At 43.0% G+C, this 25,865-nt stretch overlaps 1 protein-coding gene across 1 annotated transcript in view; it reads left to right on the forward strand.

Annotated features, from left to right (window-relative positions):
• The first annotated feature begins 318 nt into the window (after positions 1 to 318).
• Positions 319 to 25,865, forward strand: part of LOC136877612 (allatostatin-A receptor) — a 362,104-nt gene continuing 336,557 nt past the window's right edge. The window contains exon 1 of the mRNA XM_067151787.2: positions 319 to 2,652. Coding sequence (XP_067007888.2) covers positions 1,921 to 2,652 — 732 coding nt within the window. The 5' untranslated portion in view covers positions 319 to 1,920. The remainder of the gene's footprint in view (positions 2,653 to 25,865) is intronic.

Genomic DNA, 25,865 nt, shown 5'->3' on the forward strand with positions numbered 1-25,865 from the left:
TACAACTCGAAATGGGACACATCTGTCCTCTCAGTACCTCTAGTGTTAATCAAGAATTGGGATGAATGAACTCACCTGGCATAACTTGAGTCTCATCCATTGGGTGCTCTAATATATGTAGCAAATTCTTGAAAGGGATTGTTGAACTGTTAATGACACAAACTAACTGAGGTATTCTAGGAGGAGTATCATCTTAGTGGAATATCGGCGCGACCTTAGAGGAGGGGCGCGACGGGCTTGCGCGTCTGGACGCCTGGGGGCGGTAGAGGCGGTGGGTCGCGGCGCTTCGGGTCAGTTAGTTCCCCACCAGCTCCCGTCCCGACCGGCAGTCCCGGCAAACCGCGCGGTAAGTCGAACGAGTGTCACACGTGTTCCGTCTTCTCTTCTGGCCAGTCACTCCACGCTCCTTCGCGATGTGAGACCTACAGTGTTCTGACAGAGTTGAGACCTAGCATTACCTCCTATGTGCCGTAAGAAGTTTCAAAGCTAACCTAAATCAGTAGTCAATCTTAACACTGAACTATGTATATCAGGCTACAGGACTACAGTCAGTGAATTATTCCGCACAAGACAATAACACTAACATTACACTCAACAGGTGGTGTCTGCTTTCAACGTAGATTCAAACTACTGTGAAACGTGGTGTATTATACAGATTTGAACTAGCTTCCTCTGAAGTAGTATGACTGTATTCTCTTGAACGGATGGAACATTTGTAGATAACTGCTCTGGTAGTTCGTATCAAACAGGAAACATTTAGTGTTGATAAGACAATATTCTAGCCATACTTCTGTCTCAGTAAATCATTCCAGTCTCCCAGATATTCGTATTATCTCATTGGTTGACGTTAATTTTACTAGTGAATATTATATATATGTCTTTTGTTTCAATGGCGTGCTATTTAGATTTATACCTTGTTACGACCTATTGCAATGGAACTAGGCGAATAAGAATCGTTTCATACATATAAATGTGTTAAGGACCGTTTTCATTGTTTGCCTGTACTTATTGATAACATATTTTAGAGACCGTGGGAAAATACGTCTTAAAAAGATCATTTATTTTCTCGGTATAAACAAAGCTATGGGTAATGGTCGTTGACATTTTCAAACGAACTACAACTTACAGAACTTAGAGAATATGTGCACTTGTGCCACTATTGACACAGGTGGTAGTGCAACGTACCCCAACCATTCCGCCACCAGTGAGCTTAGCTGAAGTCTCTACAGAATGATTCGTTCCTCCAGAGAAGAAAACATTTAACTTCAGAACAGTGTCTTTAAGGAGAATAGTTCGTCTGATTAGTTCAAATTTGATTGCGATATATAGAATTCTAGATAATGTGTATTCTTTCAAACAGTTGCGTCTTTCGGAATGTTAATAGTAGAAAACGTTGACATATTCAGATCACTATGATGGATGTTGTATCTATTCAAGGCTACAATATTACGTTAGGTCAGTGACAACCATTTCAGAAAATACGAAAATAATTCACTGTTATTTCAACGAGAGAAAAGCTTTGCCCGATCTGGATGCATAGAATGAAGACTAAAAGCAATTTATCATAGCCCGTCATTAAAAATTGACTCATCTTCCGATATTAATATTTTAACACTATGTTTTTAAGTTGTGTTCTTCTTTCATTTTTTAATGGTAGAGTGCACGTAAAGGACGAGTTACCAATATGATTAGATATGATAGATCAGTCAGACTGTTACCGAGAAACAGTTCTGTTGAAACAAAATGAAATACATTTCAATGAGTAAAATTATTATTTAAAAGTAGTGTTTTTTCCAGCCCAGTTTAATATTTGGAAAGGAGTTCAACGATGGATTTCACTTCCGTCTTTTATTCACTATCACAGTTATCAGCGCCGTCAATGCATGCGTCCGCTTGATATGGGAGCAGTATTCTAGTGAAATGAGAGATAAATCATCAGGAAAAATGGAAGAGGAATATACATCATCTGCTTCCCCTTCTCCTGGACTGAGAGATGTGAACGGTCTGTACGCTCAGTGCTTCAATATGTCCGAAGACAGTTCAGTGTGGCTTCCGTTGTGCGTAAGGAATGCATCCAGTCCTTACGATTCTGAAACCGAAGTCAATGAGGTAATCCAAAAGGTAGTGTCAGTAGTCGTTCCGATCCTCTTTGGCCTGATAGTGCTCATAGGACTCATAGGCAATGCCTTGGTGGTCATTGTTGTATCAGCGAACCAACAGATGCGAAGCACCACCAACCTTCTGATCATCAACCTGGCAGTGGCGGACTTGCTCTTCATCGTCTTCTGTGTTCCCTTCACCGCTACAGACTATGTTCTACCTTTCTGGCCGTTCGGAGACGTGTGGTGTAAGATCGTACAGTATTTGATCGTAGTGACGGCATACGCTAGTGTCTACACGCTAGTTCTTATGTCCCTGGACCGCTTTCTGGCTGTGGTGCACCCCATCACCTCCATGTCCATCCGCACGGAGACCAACGCCCTGATGGCCATCGCTGTCACCTGGGTCGTTATCTTGACAGCGTCCGTGCCCGTTTACCTCAGCCATGGAGAGGTAACCTACACCTACAAGTCTCTAGAACACACCGCCTGCGTCTTCTTAGAATGGAACAGCATGCTTAGGCCTGACGGATACAACAAGATGGCATTTCAGGTAATTATGTGACCCTAAGTAATTTTCCTCCACTGTTTCCATAAGTATCATTTTCTAAACTCTGCATTAATTTCCATTTGTAACTTCCATTCTGCTATTTGCAACTTCACTGGAATTACCATCTTTTGGACGTCGTACATGTTCATTTATGTTGTTTCATATATTTAAATATAATATTTTTAGGGGATCACAATTTCTGAGCGTAGAGTAGTGATCACAATGGTCCACTTGACTTGCCAGTTTCCTTCGGCTTTCCCACCCGAACTCTCTTGGCCAAGACTTGTTCTCTTCCAGCACCGGTGGTATTTGCTACACGAGGCCTAAGTAGTCTCTATTTGCTACGTTCTGCATACTTTCCCAACACCTTAATCGTGCGAGGTGCGGACAGTTCATACCAATGTATTGGTATAGATTTTAAGAGATACCTGATCATCAGAATTTAGTCCAGCAGAAGTTCTTCAATCCACCAAAAGCCAACCACACGGAGTTGTCAAATTGAAGTACTTCCAGGTGCTACTACACATTCAGTTATGACCGTGATCGTACCCTTTCGGACGATAATTTCGTTGTTTCGTCCTGTACTTGAGGGCATAGTGTACATCCACGATCTGTACTGTACATAAATATTCATGACGGAGGGGGTTAGGGTTTGAAAATATTATTATTATTATTATTATTATTATTATTATTATTATTATTATTATTGGTCACAAGAGTTACTTTAAATGCGAGAAACTAACAAATAGATTCGACTGATAATATATTTTATTGCAGTACAGATCTGTAGCTGGGCTGAGTGGTTTAGAGTTTGGAAGCGCTGTTTTCTGAGCCTAAGTTGTCAGTTACGATCCTGGCATAGTCAATCTGGTAGTATTTGAAGATACGTCAGTCTGATGTAGGTAGATTTACTGGCACGAAAAGTAACTCCTGTTGGACACAATGCCGGCAACTCAGCGTCTCCGAAAACCGTAAAAATAGTTGGTGGTGGGCCTACATAAATATTTATATACTGGTTTATATTTCAGCCGGTTAAGTGGTATAGGGGTAGCGTGCTTGCCTCTTACCTGGCGGTCGTGGAATCGATTTCCGGTCCAGGTCAGGGATTTTTTACCTGGAACTGGGGACTGGTTCGAGGTCCACTCAGCCTACGAGGCCGGGCTGAGTGGCTCAGACGGTTAAGGCGCTGGCCTTCTAACCCCAACTTGGCAGGTTCGATCCTGGCTCAGTCCGGTGGTATTTGAAGATGCTCAAATACGTCAGCCTCGTGTTAGTAGATTTATTGGCACGTAAAAGAACTCCTTCGGGACTAAATTCCGGCACCACGGCGTCTCCAAAAAACCGTAAAAGTAGTTAGTGGGACGTAAAGCGAATTACATTATTATTATTATTATTATTATTATTATTATTATTATTATTATTATTATTATTATTATTATTTTGCTAGTTATTTTACGTCGCACCGACACAGATACGTCTTACGGCGACGATGGGACAGGAAAGGGCTAGGAGTGGGAAGGAAGCGGCGTGGCCTTAATTAAGGTACAGCCCCAGCATTTGCCTGGTGTGAAAATGGGAAACCACGGAAAACCATCTTCAGGGCTGCCGATAGTGGGATTCGAACCTACTATCTCCCGGATGCAAGCTCACAGCCGCGTGCCTCTACGCGCACGGCCAACTCGCCCGGTATTATTATTATTATTATTATTATTATTATTATTATTATTATTATTATTATTATTATTATTCGTCGTGCCGATCTCATGAAACCCCGTAATCTGCAGGCCTTGAGGCCAGTGTTGCCAACACGGTGTTTTCCCACTAAATCTAGGTTTTCTTACTCTTCGTCATTGGGTAAATTTGAACTCAACGGTGGGCAGTGGGAAATCTAGTCTTTTTCAAGCTTACGTCAGTGGATATTTTGGTATTTCTTCAATTAAAATGTTATGTAATATAATAATAAAATAGTTCAAATCTAAATTCATGACATTTACAGTCGTAATGCTTTCAAAAGCGGAGTCGGGGAAGACCTGAATTGTAGGCGGAGCTTACATGCAGGGCATTCCATTAAAAGTAAGGGACAAAGAAACGCTTCAGTGCGTGTTTATTTCATAGTAAAATGGCACTTCTTCAAGTGTCAAATGCACTTAAGGTTGTTGTGGTGTCATAGATTCTCCTTTTTGAATCTTGTAATTTTGACGCCGGGGAAAATATGAATTTATCAGCTGAAAAAATGTATCCTTTGTCAAATGGTCTCAAGCCATGGTGCAAAGTGGTGAAATTCTGCGATGCAAGTGACTCCAATCCGTTTCAGGATCTGGCACCATTTGTACTGCCGCGCCTAGTATTGCCAAGGTCAAATGAGGAATTGAATATAATGTTTTAAGTCAAAAATAAAATGAGACCCGAAAAATCGATTCGGGTAGGGCAGAGAAAAAGAATCAATGCTGCCTTATGAGCTACCAAACGTAGGGACTGTGAAAACATAGCAGATAGGTCTATCTTCTTCCTGTGTGCCTTCTTTCGAAGTGTTAGGAAAAGACATCAGTGATCACTGATTATTAGGAGTTTACCTTCAAATATATTTCCAATACTTTAATATTTGAACTAAAAACATATACGCTACTTAATTTTCCTTTTGACGTAGTATTTTCCTAACTCAACAAAGCTGAAAGGGGGGAAGTTGGGGGTGAGGTGAGGAGGAGCGAATTTTGTGGTTTCTGGTGGTTTTCAACCAGCCGTTTAGTGGGTAATCCCATTCCACTGTTGGCAACACTGCTTGGAGATGAACAGCGGTCCTTGGTAGGCCAAGGTTCTTTGGGGCTCTTGCACCATGGAGTTTGGTTTGGTCTGCTATTTCAATAAAAAGAAAGTTCTCAGTGTTCAATGTGCGTCCCCTTATGTATGCCATTGTGCACGATATTCCTACCTGTCCTAAGAGGAGGTTAAACAGGGATCATAGTTTTTCTTAAATAAAATGATATTTGTTCGTGGCGTCGACCTCTGTAGATCTTTTGCCACTACTTGCACCGTATGATAATATGAACCTGCGTGTAATTGTAATTGCGGAAGTGTAGTGTTGAATGTGAGGAAAGGAACGTTAAGGATGACACAGACACCAAGTCCCCAGGCCAGGAATATTAATCATTTACAATTAAAAACCCATGACCCGGCCTGGATTGAAATCCGGGGCCGCCAGGTGACAGGCGGACGCGTTGCCCTCTACACCGTGGGACCGGATACCTTCCATAGTTAACTGTTAATCTTTTATGATTCTTAAGATGTTAGTTTTCTGAAACCCAGCGGGTGTTTCATTTTCACATCCATCGTGGCTCTTCCTTTCTTTGGCTGATACCCTCATTTCTCGAGGGCCGGAGCTTATCCTCCTTCTCTTCTGATTATAGTCATGAGGAGATTATTTTCTAGTAGTTGCCGTACCGAACAAATAGCTGTGCTGTTTGGGTCACGTAACTATCAGCTTGCATTCGGGAGATAGTGTGTTCGAACCCCACTGTTGGCAGCCATGAAAATCGTTTTCTGTGGTTTCCCATTTTCACACCAGGAAAATGCTGGGGCTGTACCTTAGTTAAGGCAACGGTCGCTTCCTTCCCACTCCTAGCCTTTTCCTATCCCACCGTCGCCATAAAGTCTATCTGTGTCGGAGCGACGTAAAGCAGATTGTAGAGTAGTTCCCGTAATTCGCCTAAAACAGTATTCAATACCACCACTGTCCATTGAAACAGCCACTTTCAGTACAAACATTAAAATGTAACGACATGCAATCTGAGTGACCCCGTTGGAGTATTTTGACTTAGTTTCCTATTTTAGCCAACGGCCGTAGCCGTGTTGAAACACAGAATCCCGTGAGATGTCCGAAATTAAGCAACATTGCGCGTGATCAAGATTTGGATGGGCTGCCACGCGCTGTTAGTGGGGGTGAGGGAATGGAGAAGCGGAAAGGAACTGGCCACCCTACCGTACGTTAACTCCGGCTCAGGCACACCTCTGCGGAGGTTCGAAACTGCCTTCGGGCAGAATTTACCTTACTTTCCTCTTTTATAGAGGAACCCATTTCCTTTCAGTTTCGACGTAGTTAATCTACAATTGTGACATTTTTCACTCAGTCGAAACTGACAGGGGATTCAATTTTTAAAAAGAACCTGAAAAAGGAAAAAGAAAATATCCATTAGTATTGACAGATTGAATAACTTCACAATTATAGATTATGTTCGCGATTAGTTAACGCTGATGATTCCATAAAACGAGTATATCTTTGCAGTATGAAAAGAGCTCTTCATAGAGTATATTGCACTGTAATTTCTCCAAAATATCTATAAAAATCGACCAAATATCCTTTCTTTAAAAAAGAAGACGTAGTTAGTTGTCTCCACGGCCACATTTCGACATAAATATGTTTTATGGCTCGGGGGGTGGGGGTCTTCCGAAAATTTGCTTCACGAAATTAGCGATACAAAATGTGTGACGTGATGTTACCCAACAGACGTGCGGGCTGTCATGTAAAGTACTGATGGATGGCCATAACTGAAAGACATTATCATCAAAGAGGGGCGTTAGAATACAGATGGTCGATGTGATCTTGCAGGCTGTGATGTGAAGTACTGTTGGATGGCCATGACCGACAGACATATACAGGGTCTTTTACTCAAAGTGGGATCGGCCGGACGGCCGGCGCAGCGCCGCGGGTACATGGGCGAGCTGAAGGTCAGACGAGCACACGGCAACTCGCTGAGCTTGGGGCCGGGAGAGCGCTCGTATGAATCGCATGTAAATAATAACCACACATAATAACGCATAATCAAAGTAAAATAATTTCGCACCTTGTTACAGAAGATGTTGAAATATCCTCCACCTGCATCTACACATTTCTGGCTTCATCTAAGGAAATTTTCATTCATACGCATTAGTTCATCTAGCGAGATAGCCTCCATTTCTCTCCTGATATTTTGTTTCATCTACAGTGTGAAGGTTTGTTGCATAAACCTTATTTTTCAACTTCTCCCATAAATGAAAATAGCAAACCGAGAGATCTGAGGATCTTGTGGGCCACAATGTTTTACTCATTACCCTGTTGTCAAAACTTCCTCAATTAAACCTAATGACTCGTTAGCCATATGGGCGATTGCCGAGTCTTGCTGGAAATATCCATATTGGCATTCATTGTCCGTCAATAGTGTTAAAAAATGGTACGAGAATGTCATTCCTATATCTCTGCCCAGTGATTGTGGTTTCAAAAACTGTAGGCCCTGTTATCCTGTCTGCAGTTACTGCCACCAACACTCCCATTTTCACACTCTAGATGAACTCAAACAAAGTATCGCAAGAGTAATTGGGTCTATCTCGGTAGATGAACTAATGCGTCTGAATGAGAATTTCCTCAGATGAAGCCAGAAATGTGCAGATGCAGGTGGAGGACATTTTCAATATTTTATGTGACAAGAGTGAGGAATCATTTTACTTTGATCATGCCTTATTATGTGTTCTTCTTATTTACATGCGATTCATACAGGCGCTCTCCCAGCCACAAACTCAGAGAGTTGCCAAGTGCTCACCTATGTACCCACTGCGCTGCGCCGGCCGGCCTCACTTGGAGTGAAGGACTCTGTAGAAGGCTCTTTTCTCAAAGAGACCTCATCTCATCATTACTCTAGAGAAATTATTATTTCATTCGTGGCCGTTACATAAGCTCCCCTTTCGTTGCACTGAATCCTACACTTGTCGTCTCCATATTCTATGCAGTTGTCTCTCGAAAACGATTCGTTAGATCCAAATTAATCGTTGTCAATGTGAGTTTCATTATTGAAAACGATTCGTTAGATGCAAATTAATAGTTGTCAATGTGAGTTTCATTATTGAAAACGATTCGTTAGATGCAAATTAATCGTTGTCAATGTGAGTTTCATTATTGAAAACGATTTGTTAGATGCAAATTAAATGTTGTCAATGTGAGTTTCATTATTGAAAACGATTTGTTAGATGCAAATTAATCGTTGTCAATGTGAGTTTCATTATTGAAAACGATTGGTTAGATGCAAATTAATCGTTGTAAATATGAGTTTCATTATTGGAAACGATTCGTTACATGCTAATTCATCGTTATCAATGTGAGTTTCATTATGAAAACGACTGGTTAGATGCAAATTAATCGTTGTAAATGTGAGTTTCATTATTGGAAACGATTCGTTACATGCAAATTAATCGTTGTCAATGTGAGTTTCATTATTGAAAACGACTGGTTAGATGCAAATTAGTCATTGTAAATGTGAGTTTCAATATTCAAAGACGTATTTATGGTCATTTAATTTTCATAAAGGGAATTTTGACTATTTAAATAACGATTCACTCTCAGCTAAATATCAAACTCTTCGTCGAGGAATGAATGTTTTTTTAAGAATCATGTAATTTCATGAAGGCACAATAGCACAGTGGCCTAGCCGTTTACTTTACACAATGACGCCAGAGGTTTGAATTCCAGTAAAGGTACGAAGAGCGAGGAGGGGACGTTTCTGCAACAGGGAGGTCCTGGTCTCATACCTGAAAACACCACGAGACTGAAAAGTAAAGCAAACTTCTAATTTTGCGTGGAATCCTAACCAGAAGGACTTTTCATCAAAACTCCCACGTGATTTAGTCCCTAATCGAACCACGACCATCCTGCTGAGAAGCCAGTGACGATGCCACTCGCCTACCACGCCCCCATAAAAATGAATGTGCTACCCAGGAATAACCGAGAGAAGATGCGATTATCATCACATAACAATTATTATTATTATTATTATTATTATTATTATTATTATTATTATTATTATTATTATTATTATTATAACCGAGTGGAGGGACACGCGTATTAACGCAACATCGTTATGGAGCCAAGCTCTTCAATCGGGAGGCGAGTGGTTCGATTCCCACCGTCGGCTCCTGCCAATCTTAAATTTCTGGTAGTATAGGGAATCGAACCCAGGGCCTTGAGGACGGCCGATAATATCAGTTACACTACGCCACCCCTCGTGGGTGAGGAGGGTAGAAGAAAATCGCTCTATCGTTAGAGTGACTAAAACGGGAGGGTTGTTTGAAGACCACGCCCCCCCCCCCTGCCATTTCTTCAACTTTCATCCTTCCCACAGGGATCACTGTAAGTACCTAGGTGTTAGTATAAGGAAATATCTTCATTGAGGTAATCGCATAAATGGGATTGTAAATAAAGGGTACAGATCTCTGCACATGATTTTGAGGGTATTTAGAGGTTGTACTAAGGACGTAAAGGAGAGGGCATATTAGTGTCTGGTAACACCCCAACTAGGGTATGGTTCCAATGCATGGGACCCTCACCACGATTACTTGATTCAAGAACTGGAAAAAAATCCAACGGAAAGCACCTCGATTTGTTCTGGGTGATTTCGGACAAAAGGGTAATGTTACGAAAATGTTGCCAAGTTTAGCATGGGAAGACTTGGAAGAAAGGAGAGGAGCTGCTCGACCAAGTGGTATGTTCCGAGCTGTCAGTGGAGAGATGGCGTGGAGTGATATCAGTAAGCGAATCAGTTTAGCGGTGTTTTTAAAAGTGGGAAAGATCACAATATGAAGATAACGTTGGAATTCAAGGGGGAAAAAATGGAGAAAATATTCGTTTATAGGAAGGGCAGTTAGGGATTGGAATAACTTACCGAGGGGAATGTTCAGTACATTTCCAAATTCCTTGCAATCATTTAAGAAAGGTTAGGAAAACGACATTATAGGGAATCTGCCACCTGGCTGACTGCCCTAAATGCAGATCAATGTTGATTGATTGATTGATTGATTGACAGGACCTATATGGGTCAACCCTTTGTTTCCCTATTCCCTAATTTTTCGAAGGTTCGGACGTCGTTTTGTTTCTTCTGATTAGTGTTAAGATGCTTAATAGAAAACCATGAATTTGTGGTCAGCAGTATTCTGTAATGAAGAAGGCAGCTTCCGGGCGGAACTATCATTGAGTGAAAGCTGGGTAGAATCAGGTCAGCTCATAAGTTCAAAGTAACACACTTGAATGTTCTGAGGATGATTGATTACTGGTTCAACTGGTGGGAACAGTGACAGGAGGATACTAGGAGTAAGGGCAAAGGCTAAGTTAGGAATAAACTGGATTGATGAAGATGTACTCATAAACCGGCTCCGGTGGATTATATTGTTTTAAGAGGAAATACAACCAGGCAACCAGGCTTCTGTAATAAGGTCATGTGATGTGAATGGAGGAGAATAGGGCACCTAGAAGAATACTAATGAACTCGGCCGACGAGAGTAAATGAAGCAGAGGGAGATCCAGGAGATTAATGCTAGACTCAGGATATGATTTAACAAGTGTGTAACAGACGTTGCTGAAAGTAGAGGATTGTTAACACGCTTACTTAATTCACCTAGAATGAAAATAAGGAGCCCGCCTCTGTGCTGTAATGGTTAGCGTGATTACCTGCTACCCCCGCAGGCCTGGGTTCGATTCCCGGGTCTGCCACGAAATTTAAAGTGGTACGAGGGATGGAACGGGGTCCACTCAGCTCAGAAGGTCAGCTAAGTAAGGGGGGTTCGGTTCCCACCTCGATGTGGTTTGCCAATTCTCCTCCAGGCAAATGCAGGAATTGTATCTAACTAGGCTAAGGCCGCTTCCTTCCCTCTTCCTTGTATATCCCTTCCAATCTTCCCATCCCCTTTCAAGGTCCCTGTTCAGCATATCTTTCCCAGTTGTATCCTCAGTTGTATCTCACGCTCCACGATACTGTCTTTGAGGCGGCACAGGTCGAATCCCTCGTTGAGTCCGAGAGAAAATTCAACCCTGGACGGCAAATGGATTAAGAATAAATAAATAAATAAATAATTAAATAAATAAATAAATAAATAAATAAATAAATAAATAAATAAATAAATAAATAAATAAATAAATAAATAAATAAATAAATAAATAAATAAATAAATAAATAAAACAGGCATAGCGTGTAAACGATCGAGCGTGGTGCATATGTTCATAGGGAATTTGTGATTTGTGAGGAAGATTATCGACCCGTCACCCTCCGATTACTTCTCATATTTTTGGGAGCACCGCGTATATTCATAAGAACATCAGCATACGCGTGACCCCGAGGTGCTTGAATTGTACAGTAATGCCTGTACTGTCCGCCTCTGTGGTGTAGTGGTTAGCGTGATTAGCCGCCACCCCCAGAGGCCTGGGTTCGATTCCCGGCTCTGCCACGATATTTGAAAAGTTGTACGAGGGCTGTAACGGCATCCACTCAGCCTCGGGAGGTCAACTGAGTAGAGGTGGGTTCGATTCCCACCGCAGCCATCCTGGAAGTAGTTTTCCGTGGTTTTCCACTTCTCCTCCAGGCAAATGCCGGGATGGTACCTAACTTAAGGCCACGGCCGCTTCCTTCCCTCTTTCTTGTCTATCCGTTCCAAACTTCCCATCCTCCCACAAGGCCCCTGTCAGCATAGCAGGTGAGGCCGCCTGGGCGAGGTACTGGTCATCCTCCCCAGTTGTATCCCCCGACCCCATGTATCACGCGTGTACACCTTCTTCTTTCTGAACCATATTGGCTCAGCTCAGCTCGGCCAGAGCTCGAAACAGTTCGTGGATAGATCCCACTCCTTTAGATTCTGAAGCTACGGTGTTCATCTTCTGCCAAGGCGAAGATTTTAAATATTTGTGTTGTTGTAAAGGGTTTTAGAACATTTTATCGATTTTTATGGAAATGTAATATTTAATTTAAATGACCAAAGTTAGGTAAGGAGTTAAACGACAAGAGTATTGATGGCTTAGATAAACTTGAGATGACATCAAACTAACTCACGATTTATTTACGCTTTTAGAACACTTTGATCATCACAGCAATTTTTATTTTGAATATCAAAACTCAATGGAATTTTTATAATTTAGTCATTTGTTCCTATGACATTTTTTAACGACAGGAACTGTTTTTATAACTGTGTTTTTACATGACAGATTGAGTCATCTTGTCTCCTAATCATTTTAAGGGTAAGTGATTGTTTTTAGTGTTATCGAGCATATCATGTATTTATTACTATAACATTTTAAGCCTGAAGATGCCTCACAAGGAAGAGACGAAACATGTTCCTTTTTAAAATAAAATAGGAATAACATTGTGCAGTATTGCAAAGGTGGAGTCACTCAATTATTAAGACCTTCTGTCTTGTTGAGGCTGACAATACGGTTTCATTATGAAATTTATTCCTTGTGGTATGTTAACCGCCGGCCCCGTGGTGTAGGGGTAGCGTGCCTGCCTCTTACCCGGAGGCCCCGGGTTCGATTCCCGGCCAGGTCAGGGATTTTTACCTGCACCTGCGGGCTGGTTCGAGGTCCACTCAGCCTACGTGATTAGAATTGAGGAGCTATCTGACGGTGAGATAGCGGCCCCGGTCTAGAAAGCCAAGAATAACGGCTGAGAGGATTCGTCGTGCTGACCACACGGCACCTCGTAATCTGCAGGCCTTCGGGCTGAGCAGCGGTCGCTTGGTAGGCCAAGGCCCTTCAAGGGCTGTAGTGCCATGGGGTTTGGTTTGGTTTGGTTTGGTATGTTAACCTGTAAAGGAATATGAACCGTACAATACCGCACTCTAGATCTGCACGTTTTCATGACGTATTTCCACACTCCTACAGTATAATGACTTAAGGTCAATTTTCCTGTACACATAAGCATAGGAAAATGAACACAGCGAAAATTGTTCTGATGAACTGCAAATCCATATGTGGCCGGGAGGCGTGACAAGTCTTAAGGGAAATAATTGGTACGGAGAGCAATTTCAGATACGTGGTATTAGAACTAGGCCATCGATATCCTAACTCGATATCATTCCCGAGAGAACAGACGTCAAATCTAAAGAACGTACTTTTAGAGTTGCAAGAGACAAAAATATAGTTACCAACGTAGTTCTCAAAATCGGGGTGAGGCGTGATATGACAAGCAGGAGAATAAGAATTCTAGTTATTTCCGTCTTCAATGTAATATTAATGTAAATGTAATTATAAATCTTTTATGTTTCCCGATGCATTCGACACTCAGCGAGATATCGAGGAACAGCTATTAGAGCTCTCTCTAGCGGATTGACCTGAGAACTACTGATTCTGCCATAAGAGCACGTGTATTTGTGTGTGAAGTTTTTGGTGATATTTATGCGTTTTCAGTGAGTTGGCATAATTAAATAGTAGCGTGTGTCATTCCTTCATATCTCCTCTCAACATGAGGGGAAAGGTATGTGTTGTGTTTGGCTGCAGTAACTATGAAGTAGAGAAGAATGCGCGGTGTTTCCTCCGTTTCCCTAGTGACAAGAAAATGTAAGTAATATTGTGTTTGCATGTATATTCTTCCAGTGACAAAGAGATTTTTATAGTACTTCATAATCTTCTGACCTGCTCGATCCATATTTTAACTGGCTTAAAATATAATACGCATATTTTATTGTATATAGTGCAGCAGTTAACCTTCAATACCGATATGTTGTTGTAGGTGTGATCTGTGGGTTTGATTTACCGTAATTCAGGAAAATACATATGCATGTGAGTGTGGCTAGTTGTGTTACAAGTTACCCCATTTGGAATGCCGTAATGCGTTGTCAAGCACTGAAGAAAATATGGGTGATTTAAGAAATGTACATATTTTGTTGAAACAATATGATGATGCAAATTTGCTTTACCCTGACGTAATGGCATTATGGCAAGTATAGATTATAGGGAAAGTTTGAATATTTTTGAGGCTAAATTTATAGATTTTCTTTCCGTTAGTAGGCTTCAAGTTAAAAGGAAAATTGTCCAGCTCTTAAATGTAAATTCATTGAATCATGTGTGTAAGGAATGTGCCGATATTTTTGTTGAGAAGTGTTTTAATATGATAATACAATGCTTTTAAATGAGAAAAAATAAAAAAATTTAGCCGTGAACGTTCAGGCAGGAATTCTAAAGCTAAAAGAGTAATGCATAAATGAATGATCAAGCCCTTTCACAGCAGTTCATTTCACATCTTAATTATATGTCTAATTTCAGTCTTTAAATAATAACCTGTTAAATAATTCTTCATTCATTTATCCAGAATTGCTTTAGCAACTTTGAAGTTAATATCTTAGAAACACTTTCTTTCTAGACGTAATTTATTTATCCATTTCCGTATATACATTTCGATTGATATTTGAATTTAGCGCGAATTTTCAGGTGAAGCCACTAGGAGCGCCACTTGCGACTAGAGACCGGGCGAGTTGGCCGTGCGTTCAGGGTCGCGCGGCTGAGAGCTTGCACCCGGAAGATAGTGGGTTGGAACCCGACTATCGGCAGCCCTAAATATGGTTATCCGTGGTCTCCAATGTTCACACCAGGCAAATGCTCGGGCTGTACCTTAATTAAGGCCACTGCTGCTTCCTTTCCACTACTATCCTTTTCCTACCTCATCGTCGCCATAAGAACTATGTGTAATTTATCTGTGCGACTTAAAACAAATTGCGATTGTAAATGTAACGCGTTCATTTTCTCCGCTGAAGGAAATTGAGGCTTAGGAGATGAGGGGTTGCTCCCCTTTTAGTAACTCACTGCGACATAAAGTTGTTGCACATAATGCATCATTAAACTCCACCCACAAGGGAGATGAAACGTTCCCATAAATCGAAAGAAAGATACGTATATCCATAAAGGAATGGTAACTACTTTTACGGTTTCCAGAGACGCCGAAGTGCCGGAATTTAGTCCCATAGGAGTTTTTCTACGTGCCAATGAAAGTACCGACACGAGGCCGACGTATCTGAGCAGCTTCAAATACCGCCGGACTGAGTCACGGTCGAAACTGCCAAGTTGGGGTCATCTCAACCGTCTGAGCCACTCAGCCCAGCTATTGTGGGGAAATGAAAGACAATGTACACCTCGTCAATATAATATTAAACTATTGTTCTTCTTGCTTCGTTATGCCCATTCGAACTTGTTCATTGGCTTGATGACTTTCGCCTTCCTAACCTAACCCCATGGAACTAGAGCCCTGAAGGACCTTGGCCTACGAAGCGACCGCTGCTCAGCCTGAACGCTTGCAGATTAAGAGGTGTCGTGTTGTCACCACGACGGATCATCTCGGCTGTTGTTCTTGGCTTTCTAGACCGGAGCCGCTTTTTCACCGTCACACAGCTCCTCAAGTCTAATCACGAAGGCTGGGAGGACTTCGAACCAGCCATCAAATCCAGATAAAAATCCCTCACGTACCGGGGAATCGAACTCGGGGCCTTTGGGTGAGAGGCCGGCATGCTACCCCTTCACCACGGCGATGGCCTGTCGCCTTCCTGTTCTTCTAAACTCCCTTCATGAACTCACTGTGTTGCCTCTTCCGTTCTTCTGACTACTTTGTACCAGTCCTGTTGCTAGTTTTCACCATAAATGTATGTTTAAATGTTTGTTTATTTACTGAGGTCCTGAAGACTTTGCGATTTTTCATGATGTCTTCCCTGATGTTCAGGTCATTGAGGTCTCGTGTTGTTTCCTCCAGTCAATTTATTCTCCTGTTTTGGGAATTAATTACAATGAATAATCTTTGTCTGCTCTGTGGTGCAGTGGTTAGCGTGATTAGCTGCCAGCTAGGAGGCCCGGTTTCGATTTCCAGCTTCCCCACAAAATTTAAAAAAGTGGTATGAGGGCTGGAACGAGGTCCACTCAGCCTTGGAAGGTCAAATGAGTAGAGGTGCGTTAGATTCCCACCTCAGCCATCCTCAAAGTAGTTTTCCGCGCTTTCCCATTTCTCCTTCAGGCAAATGCCGGGTTGGTACGGTACCCAACTTAAGGCCACGGTCGCTTCCTTCCCATTTCCTCGCCTATCGCTTCCATTCTTCCCATTGCCCCACAAGCCCTCTGTTCAGCATAGCAGGTGAGGCCACGTGGGCGAGGTACTGGCCATCCTTCCCAGTTGTATCGCCGACTCAAAGTCCCACACTCCAGGACACTGCGCGTGATGGGGTAGAGGTGGGATCCTTCGCCAAGTCCGAGGGAAAACCCAACCCTGGAGGGTAAACTGATTAAGAGAGAAAGAATAATTTTTTGTAAGTCTATTATTATGAATCCTAAAATTGTGTCCAAAAATTAAATTTCTCCACTGCATAGTATTGATGAAACTATCCGTGTAACTATAGAGATATGCAGTTCACCTTTGGATCCAAATTCCATTTTCTTGTTTGGAGCAGAAATGTTTCCTAAGAATTTTACAATCTTGTGTTTCAATATCTGCAATTTTAGAATGATCTTCTAAAGTTAAGGTTTCTGATGCATATAGAGCATATATATATGTTTCAATTAATCATTACGTGACATTACTGGTTTATTATAGTCTTTCCATGTGAGTCTAAATGTCCTCTGAAATTTTGAGGCCTTTTCTGTATTGGCCAAACTGTCTAATCCTGAAGGAAGAATCATTTCTCCATGATATTTAATAAAATACGTGTGCAATTGTCCGATATGCTGTTTAAATTTCATCTCTCTTGCACTTTAGCTGAAAATTCTGCATACACTTGGTTATTATTATTATTATTATTATTATTATTATTATTATTATTATTATTATTATTATTATTATTATTAACTATCCCTATGGAGTAGAGGTAGCGTGCTTGTCTCTTATTCCCAGGTTCTGGGTTTGTTTCCTGGCCGGTTGAAGGAGTCTAATTCTCAAGTGAGTAGTAGAACGGCCGGGTTGAGTGGGTCAGAGGCTTGAGGGGCTGGCCTTCTGACCCCAACTTGGCAGTTTCGATCCTGGGATTCGGGAGATAGTAGGTTGGAACCCCACTGTCGGCAGCCCTGGAGATGGTTTTCCGTGGTTTCCCATTTTCACACCACGGCCGCTTCCTTCTCATTCCTAGGCCTTTCCCGTCCCATCGTCGCCATAAGACCTATCTGTGTCGGCGTGACGTAAACGAACTAGCAAAAAAAATGCCCGGTAGTATTTGAAGGTGGTCAAGTACGTCAACCTCGTGTCGGTAGATTTACTGTCAGGTAAAAACTCCTGCAGGACTGAATTCCTGCACCTCGGCGTCTCTGGAAACCACAAAATTAGTTAGAGGGACATAAAGCCAGTAATATTATTAGGCGTGGACGGGATTCACTTGATACAAGAGTTTCTGAAGCTCTTAGTTACAAGAAGAAGGTGCACAGACGCTACTGACCTAGTATACATAGAGCAACACCGGTTGTCATGGTTAATATACTGCTGGGAAATTGGTGATGCTTATTTTTAGATAGACCCCAGGACAAAAAATGTTCGAATTCAAATATCGTAGATAAATTCGCGAGGTGCTGAAAGTGAAATTAACTAACTGACATGTACTTGGAAGCTGCAGCTGAGATATTGCCAACACATGTTATCATCAATTTCAATCTCAGGTGAAGCTGGAAGCTGTGCCAACGTGAAACATGCATTACAATAATCCTGAGAGTTCACTGCTCCTTTCGAACTTCCAAGAATATCTACTTCACTTTCGACAGTGCAAAATATGGTAAGGGAATTTATCTCCGCTCTTCAAAGAGAGGCGGACATTTATGTACAGGGTGACCCAAAAGTTCGTTGACATTTGTCGAGGCAATACTTCAAGGAATGTTGGAGGTAGAGAGGTAATAAATGACACATGGTACGGGGTTTTATTGACACCAAAATAAAGTACATAAAGTTTCAACAACAGTGCCTTTTATGGTAACGTCACCATGCCATTGCAGTCGCATGTGACGACTCTCTCATCACAGCTGCTTCTATATCGTACACGGGTCTCATGCGGCATCACTGATGTGTTGCTGTCCAGCACCATCTGTTGGGCACTCCGTGTTGGTGTCAATAAAACTCTATGTCATGTCAAGCATGTGTGACCATTTGTACCTGACTTGTTGCTGTCGAGCGCAATATGTTGGTCAGTTTGTGTGCTTTATTTTGGTGTGAATAAAATCCTATATCATGCTAATAATGTGTGTCAATTATTACCTCTCTACCCCCAATATTCCGTGAAGTCAAATGTTAAAGAACTTTTGGGTCAGCCTCTACTTTGTCACATTCTCGATGTAGTAGCGGAGTGGAGGCAATTCTTCCAGTAATCTCTTATGTAGAAAGTTGTGTAGCTGTGACATTTTTCTGATACTAATCCTTCGTTGGAAATCACTCACAACAAATCATGCTGCTTTTCTTAGATCTTTTAAAGTTCTCATATCAAGTAATCCTAGTGTGGGTCCCATACTGTAACTGAGGTCTTACCAGATGGTCTCTTTTACAGCCTTATTACGAAGTCTCAAAACCATTTGAAGGCCTCAGTAGTCTTTGATTACAACCTCCTTCATGTGATTCTCAAAATGAAGATCTTTCTTTATATTAACATCTCGGTAATTACAGTGATCGACATGTGGTACTGTCGCCCGATCAACACAGTATTAATACTTAGATGACTGTTCTCCTCAATGAAATTTACAATCTGACATTTTATTCCCTTTAACATCATACCATTGTCCGCTTTCCATCTTGGAACATTGTTGAGGTCATATTTTCAGTCGCTCACAATCCTGTAACTTATCTGTAAGAAGCCTGATACATGATTCCAGTTCTTTACTCAAGAAAAGATCCACAGCCTGTTTCCAGTCATTCGACCATATAGTGGCGAGGTTAGGAATTGTGCCGGCTGCCGAAGCCTATCGCACTCCTCTGGGGAATTGGTTAAAGACTGGCAGATGAAATGATATTGGAGAGTGTTGCTGGGATGAAAGATGACAGCAAAACTGAGTACCCTGAGAAAATCCTGCCTCGCCTTTGCTTTCTCCAGCACAAATATCACATGGAGTGCCCGGGATTTGAACCACGGGACCCAGCGGTGAGAGACCAACGCGCTGCCGCATGAGCCACGGAGGCTCGCTTCCTCACTCATATCATTTATATATATTATAAATATTAAACGTCCAATAGTACTGACTTGTGGGAGCCCCTTCGCCTAATAAATAATTTTTAGGGCTTTTCCACACCATATTTTCTCAGTTGTTCACTATTTGAATTGCTTTTCCCGTATTCTTATACACCGAGTGGCCAAAAGTCATGGGTTGACACTGAACTACTACTACTAAACGTTTTCATTCCTCTCCTGAAGGGGGAGGCGGGCCTCTTAGACGGTGACGCCGTCTCTAAGGCCGGGAGATTTGTTACTGTGAAGGAGATGTGCGGAGAAGGTGAGGGGGTAGGCGGCCGTGGTCTATACTGGGAACTGTCCCGGCATTCGCCTTAGTGCAGCAGAATGGAAAACCACGGAAAACCATTCCCAGGACAGCCGACGGGTGGGACCAGGCGTGAAGTCCGGCACTGTGCCCCAGGCCCGTCTCCCGAAAGCAGAGGCGTGGAGCCACGGTAGAGCCGTGGCCAACTTTCCTCTGCTCGGTTGGTCGGTCAGAGGACAGAGCATATGGGACAACAACCCACTCTGCATCTACCGACTTTAATAAGGAGTTGCTCCTCCGGAAGCCTTCAGAACGGCAGCAGTACAGCGAGGCATCGACTCTACAAGTTGTTGGAATCGTTCTGGAGGGAACTGGACCCACGCATCTTGCACTGCTATCCACAATAGGTCTTGTGTAGTTGTTGCGGGGTTCATAGAACATTCATCAGCATCGACAGAATCCCATAAATGCTCGATTGGATTAGGGTCGGCGGATCTGGAGGGCCAATCCAAGGTCGTAACTTCACTAGAGTACTCCTCCAGTCAACTGTGTGCCGCCACACAGCGGTGACATGGCGTATTGTCCTATTGAAGCATGGCAACGCATCAGGGTACTCTAGGGCCAGAAAGTGATGCAGATGGTCTGAAAGAATGTCCACACAACGTGCACCTTTCAGCGCTCCATGGAGCCGGATAATGGGGCTTAATTGCGACGATGAATACGCCGCCAAGACGAGAACTGAACGACCTCGCGCACCATGTTGACACGCAGGATCCATAGCTTCATGGGACATACACCACAGTCACGCGGCCACCAGCTCAATATAACTGGAACCGGGTTTCATAGGAACATATCGCACGCCGCCACTGTTCCATGGTCCATTGCCGATGTTCGCGGGCCCATGCACGTCGTTGAGCTCTGTGTGCAGGTGCCAGCAAAGGGACACGAGTTGGTGAAGCCTACGCGGTGAAGTTGCCTCGTTACAGTTGTGGTAGAAATGGGTTTCTAACTCCTAACATTCACTGAGCGGTGATCTGACTCACAGTAGCGTTCGAGCGCCGAGTGTGGTTCTGTGGAGATGATGTGATGTTCGTTCGTTAAAAACCTGTCGTCTTCCTGTGGTGGGTGGTAACATTCTCATTGCGATATTGAAGATCCACCCTCGAAGCTGTTGACCTCGGAAACCCGAATTCGCGTGTAATCTGCGCAATGCTATGACCCATGCGTCGTGTGCCGATGATCATTCCATGTTCAAAGTCGGTTATCTCGCGACGTGTTGCCATCTTGATGACACTGGTGTCTGCGACAGACTTCTCAGCTACGCCGCAGCTAGGGTCACCCCTTCCCGTGACTTTCGGCTACTCAGAGTAGAACTCGCTCATGCGACGAGCTACTACGTGCTACACTAATTTTCAGCCGTGGAGTACGGTGATTTTAGCACCTCAATATGGCGGTGCTATGTAATCACTCGATGGCTTCATATCTTATTGCTAGGAACATTGACTGGTCCACTTACAATGAGATATTAACATCTGTCATATATTACGATTTACAGGAATTATTTTTATTTGAAAATATTCATGTTATTGTTATGCTCACCAGCCGGTCCCGTGGTGTAGGGGTAGCGTGCCTGCCTCTTATCTGGCGGCCCCGGGTTCGATTCCCGTCCAGGTCAGGGAATTTTATCTGGACCTGAGGGCTGATTCGAGGTCCACTCAGAATACGTGATTAGAATTGAGGAGCTATCTGACGGTGAGATAGCGGCCCCGGTCTCGAAAGCCAAGAATAACGGCCGAGAGGATTCGTCGTGCTGACCACACGACACCTCGTAATCTGCAGGCCTTCGGGCTGAGCAGGGGTCGCTTGGTAGGCCAAGGCCCTTCAAGGGCTGTAGTGCCATGGAGTTTGTTTGTTTGTTTGTTTGTTTGTTTGTTTGTTTGTTTGTTTGTTTGTTTGTTTGTTTGTTTGTTTGTTTGTTTGTTATGCTCACCGGACTGAGTTCAAGTAGTATTCTGGGTTCAAGTCAAACCACCGCAGAGATCGCTGAAGGAATCGTCCGCTCCGCACCAAGTAGTCTAGACTGAGCGAACTCTTGGACACCAGGAATGGAGACCTCTTTTCTAAATGTCTGAGCATCGTGACGGGGACTAAATCCCATGTCCCTCCTGATGAACCAAGCGCATCTTTACCCTCTCGATTAAGCAGCACCGCTTCTTCTACTAGCCCGCGAGCGATCGTTCTTTCTGTCGTCACGCGATCTGTTTCGCATGTAGATTTCATCTAACACGGTCTTTCTATTAACCCTGACAGTAACACCATACGTTTTTCTGACGTGTTGTGCGAATGAATGCCATCTATTCCTCTTAAGGAGGGGAGAGTTATCCCTCCACCACCTCTATTCCTTGTTCATTCCATCTGGTAACTTTAATGTAACTTTAAATAATAGTCTTTGCGTGACACGTCTTCGAAACGTGTGGTGTAACTAAAGCGATATTTACAGACGTGTTACTGTCAGGGTTAAATAGTGGTCTAATTGCGTCGAGTTCTGGTATTTTCATACTTCAGAAAATGCATTAGTCCACCTCTGTGGTGTAGTGGTTAGTGTTATTAGCTGCCCTCCCCGGGATCCCATGTTAGATTCTGGCACGATTTTTAAATACGTGATTTGCTTTCTTTCGCACCGAAACAGGTAAGTCTTATGGCGACGATGGGATAGGAAAAGACTTGAAGTGGTAAGGAAGCGGCCGTGGCCTTAATTAAGGTACATAGCATGAATTTGCCTTGTGAAAATGGGAAACCACGAAAAACCATCGTCAGGGCTGCCGATAGTCATTCGAAGCCACCTCCCCACTGACGGTTCGAAACATTCCGCTTAGTCGAGATGTTCGTCTCCTCAGTAGCGGCGAATCCCACCCCCCTCCCACCCCACTTTGTGGAGAAAACATTACATTTTTATTCCATTTTAGTCGGCTGAAACTGGGAATTAATCTAACAAGCAATTTGTGCAAGCCCTGTTGTCTTATCCGCTAATTATTTTCTGCATTTTCTTTATTTATTAACAAAATTAGTTGGCGGAAATACGCAAAGATATTGTTCGTCGCAGCAAACCGATTTATATAGTGCCACAACAAGTAGTGGAGATTATGCATGTGCTGCGAGAAAGGGTCTGTCTGTTAGGTCATCAGCCTAGAGGCTGGTTGGATCCTCAAATAGCACCACGAAAGGTTATGCGGTTATAAGGTAACCGCAAAAACCAATGGCAGCACCAAAATGAGGCATACTAGGCAAGACGAGGAGTGAGGTAGTTTGCCATCGCTTTCCTCACTGGGTCAGAAAGTGCTATTGCAGCACGACTGACCCTATGAGCAACACCTTTCATAACACTCATGCACTAGTCATGCTCTGAATGTCATTACTCAGCACCACCCAAACCCCAGCAGCTTCCATATTGTCACAGCCATGGATGAGACTGGGACTTCGGTGAAAGCTACACTTTACTCTGGCCTGTGCCAAGAGATGGATACAAAAGTACTGTATCCATCAAGAAATGGCAGCAGGCAACGAGGAAGGGTAGTAGGGGTATATTGTTGCCAAGGCCATGGACACTGAGGTATGATTCACCCGCTTGCCGCGCGCATTCGTCAGTCTGGCTGTCTATTTAGTGTCTGTTATTTTCTTAGTGTGTAGTCAAACACTCAATGATTTTTAATTGTATAATCCTGCCGTACTTATATTTAATTATAATACATGTGTAATATTATTCCTTTGCTGAAAGTTCTATTGTATAGTATAGAATCAAAATATCATATGCATCCACCCGCCCTTTGCTCTGACATTGCTAGGAATCCGCCAACTTTTTAGTATGCAACCTGGGTGTTGCAAGCTTTCGGTTAAAACAGTATAGTGGGTGATCGACTGCGCGTATTATCACGGGACCTGTTGTATATTATTGAGAAATTCCACACTATTGCTCATGACATCAAAAACAGAACAATACAGAAATATAACACATAAAAAATCCCTTTGAAATCTTAATTTTTCATTACCTTAACTCATCCCGGAAGTTCCTTAGTGTGTGTTATGGCCTTAATTATACGGCACGAGCCTAACATTTGCCTGATTTGAAATAAGGAAATAATAGGGAACCAATACGACATGAGCCTAACATTTGTCTGATTTGGAAATAAGGAATTAATGGGAAACAAATCACGAGTAAGTGAATGAAGAGATTCGAACCTATATCCCAAATACGAACTTACAGCCGTATGTCTCTCTCGGTGTATTATTATTATTATTATTATTATTATTATTATTATTATTATTATTCAGTCTGAGGATCAGTGGTAAAGTGTTCACATCCAGGTACCAAGGTCGTAGGTTCAAATCCGGCAGTCGCAATCGGATCTTGAAGGGCGGGAGAAAGTTCATTCGGCATTCCATGTCGTACGATATTACTACGCGAAAGATCTCTGGTGATATATTTCGTTTTCATTCATGCACAGGATCACTAATACTGCTGAAATGAGAGCCTAAAACATCAAATATGCTTTGAATTTCGCTATTACTGAGCATTTCGCGCGAGCAAGCAACTTCCTTCTCAGTCAGCCATCTTGTCAACAACAGAATACAGATTTCTCGATCGATATTTTAATCAATTCTCTTTGCCAAAGTTGCATACCAGAGCACTCTGGTGACACTTTGAGACACCAAGAACAGACTTCAATTAGAAATGTTTCCGGAAAATGCCAACAGATGTCACAAATGTCTCCAACATGCGACCTTGCATCCCGGCGTACCAGTCCGCTTGTGGAGTCCTGGCCCAACCGCTCGAGCGCGTACCAGTCCGCTTACGGATACAGTGACTCTATCTTACGGATGCATAGGGGTTATGTTGGCAAACTGTCAACCTTTACCTCTCTCACGAAATTCGCTCAGAGGGTCGGTAGATGCAGAGTGGGTCTCGGCCCCTAAGTGGCAACGGCTGATCCGTGGTCCAACAGCTCTGCACTCTGACCGGCCTACCGAGCAGAGGAGGGGTGTCCACGGCTCTACCGTGTCTCTACGCCTCTGCATTCGGGAGACGAGACGGGGCTGGACCGCACGGCTGGTCGCTACCGTCGGTTGTCCTGAGAATGGTTTTCTGTGGTTTTCCATTCTTCTGCACTAAGATGAATTCCGGGACAGTTCCTAGTATAGGCACGGTCGCTAACCACCTCATCTTCTCCGAGCATCTCCTTCACATCTCCCGGCCTGGGAGGCGGTGTCACCGTCTAAGAGGCCTGCCTGCCCCTTCAGGCGAGGAATGAAAACATTTTAGTCGTAGTCGCTCAGAGAACAAAAAAAGAAAATTTACCATTTTGAACCTTCTTGTAAGTTTTGATGTATATCGTCGCTGCCGGGACAAAACCTCCCATGTGAAATATCTTTTTTTTTTTTTTTTTTTTTTTTTTGCTAGTTGTTTTACGTCGCACCGACACAGATAGGTCTTACGGCGACGATGGGACAGGAAAGGGCTAGGAATGGGAAGGAAGCGGCCGTGGCCTTAATTAAGGTACAGCTCCAGAATTTGCCTGGTGTGAAAATGGGAAACCACGGAAAACCATTTTCAGGGCTGCCGACAGTGGGGTTCGAACCTACTATCTCCCCATACTGGCCGCAGTTAAGCGACTGCAGCTATCGAGCTCGGTGAGTGAAATATTTTAGCTTAGAACTTTGGCTGGTAAGGTTCTGTCATCTAAGGTGCAATATTGTGTGCGTATTGTCAAGGCATTCTCGCTCTTCATAATGTATCTGCTGCGGGTCAGTATATCTCCAAAAATATTATCACATAGGAGGTTTTGTCCCGGCAACGACGATATACTACTCGCCCCCTCCCCGCTCGCTATATCCCACAAACCCGGGCACGTTTCCTTTTCTCTACATTTCCCCCCCACTACTTCTAATCCCCTGTCGCCCCTACTGCGTCTCCATGAACTTCCTCTCAAAACAAGCCACCACTACACCACCATTGGTAGGATTCCTT

The sequence above is a fragment of the Anabrus simplex genome, chromosome 7 (assembly GCF_040414725.1).
Source record: "Anabrus simplex isolate iqAnaSimp1 chromosome 7, ASM4041472v1, whole genome shotgun sequence".
Lineage (NCBI taxonomy): Eukaryota > Metazoa > Arthropoda > Insecta > Orthoptera > Tettigoniidae > Anabrus > Anabrus simplex.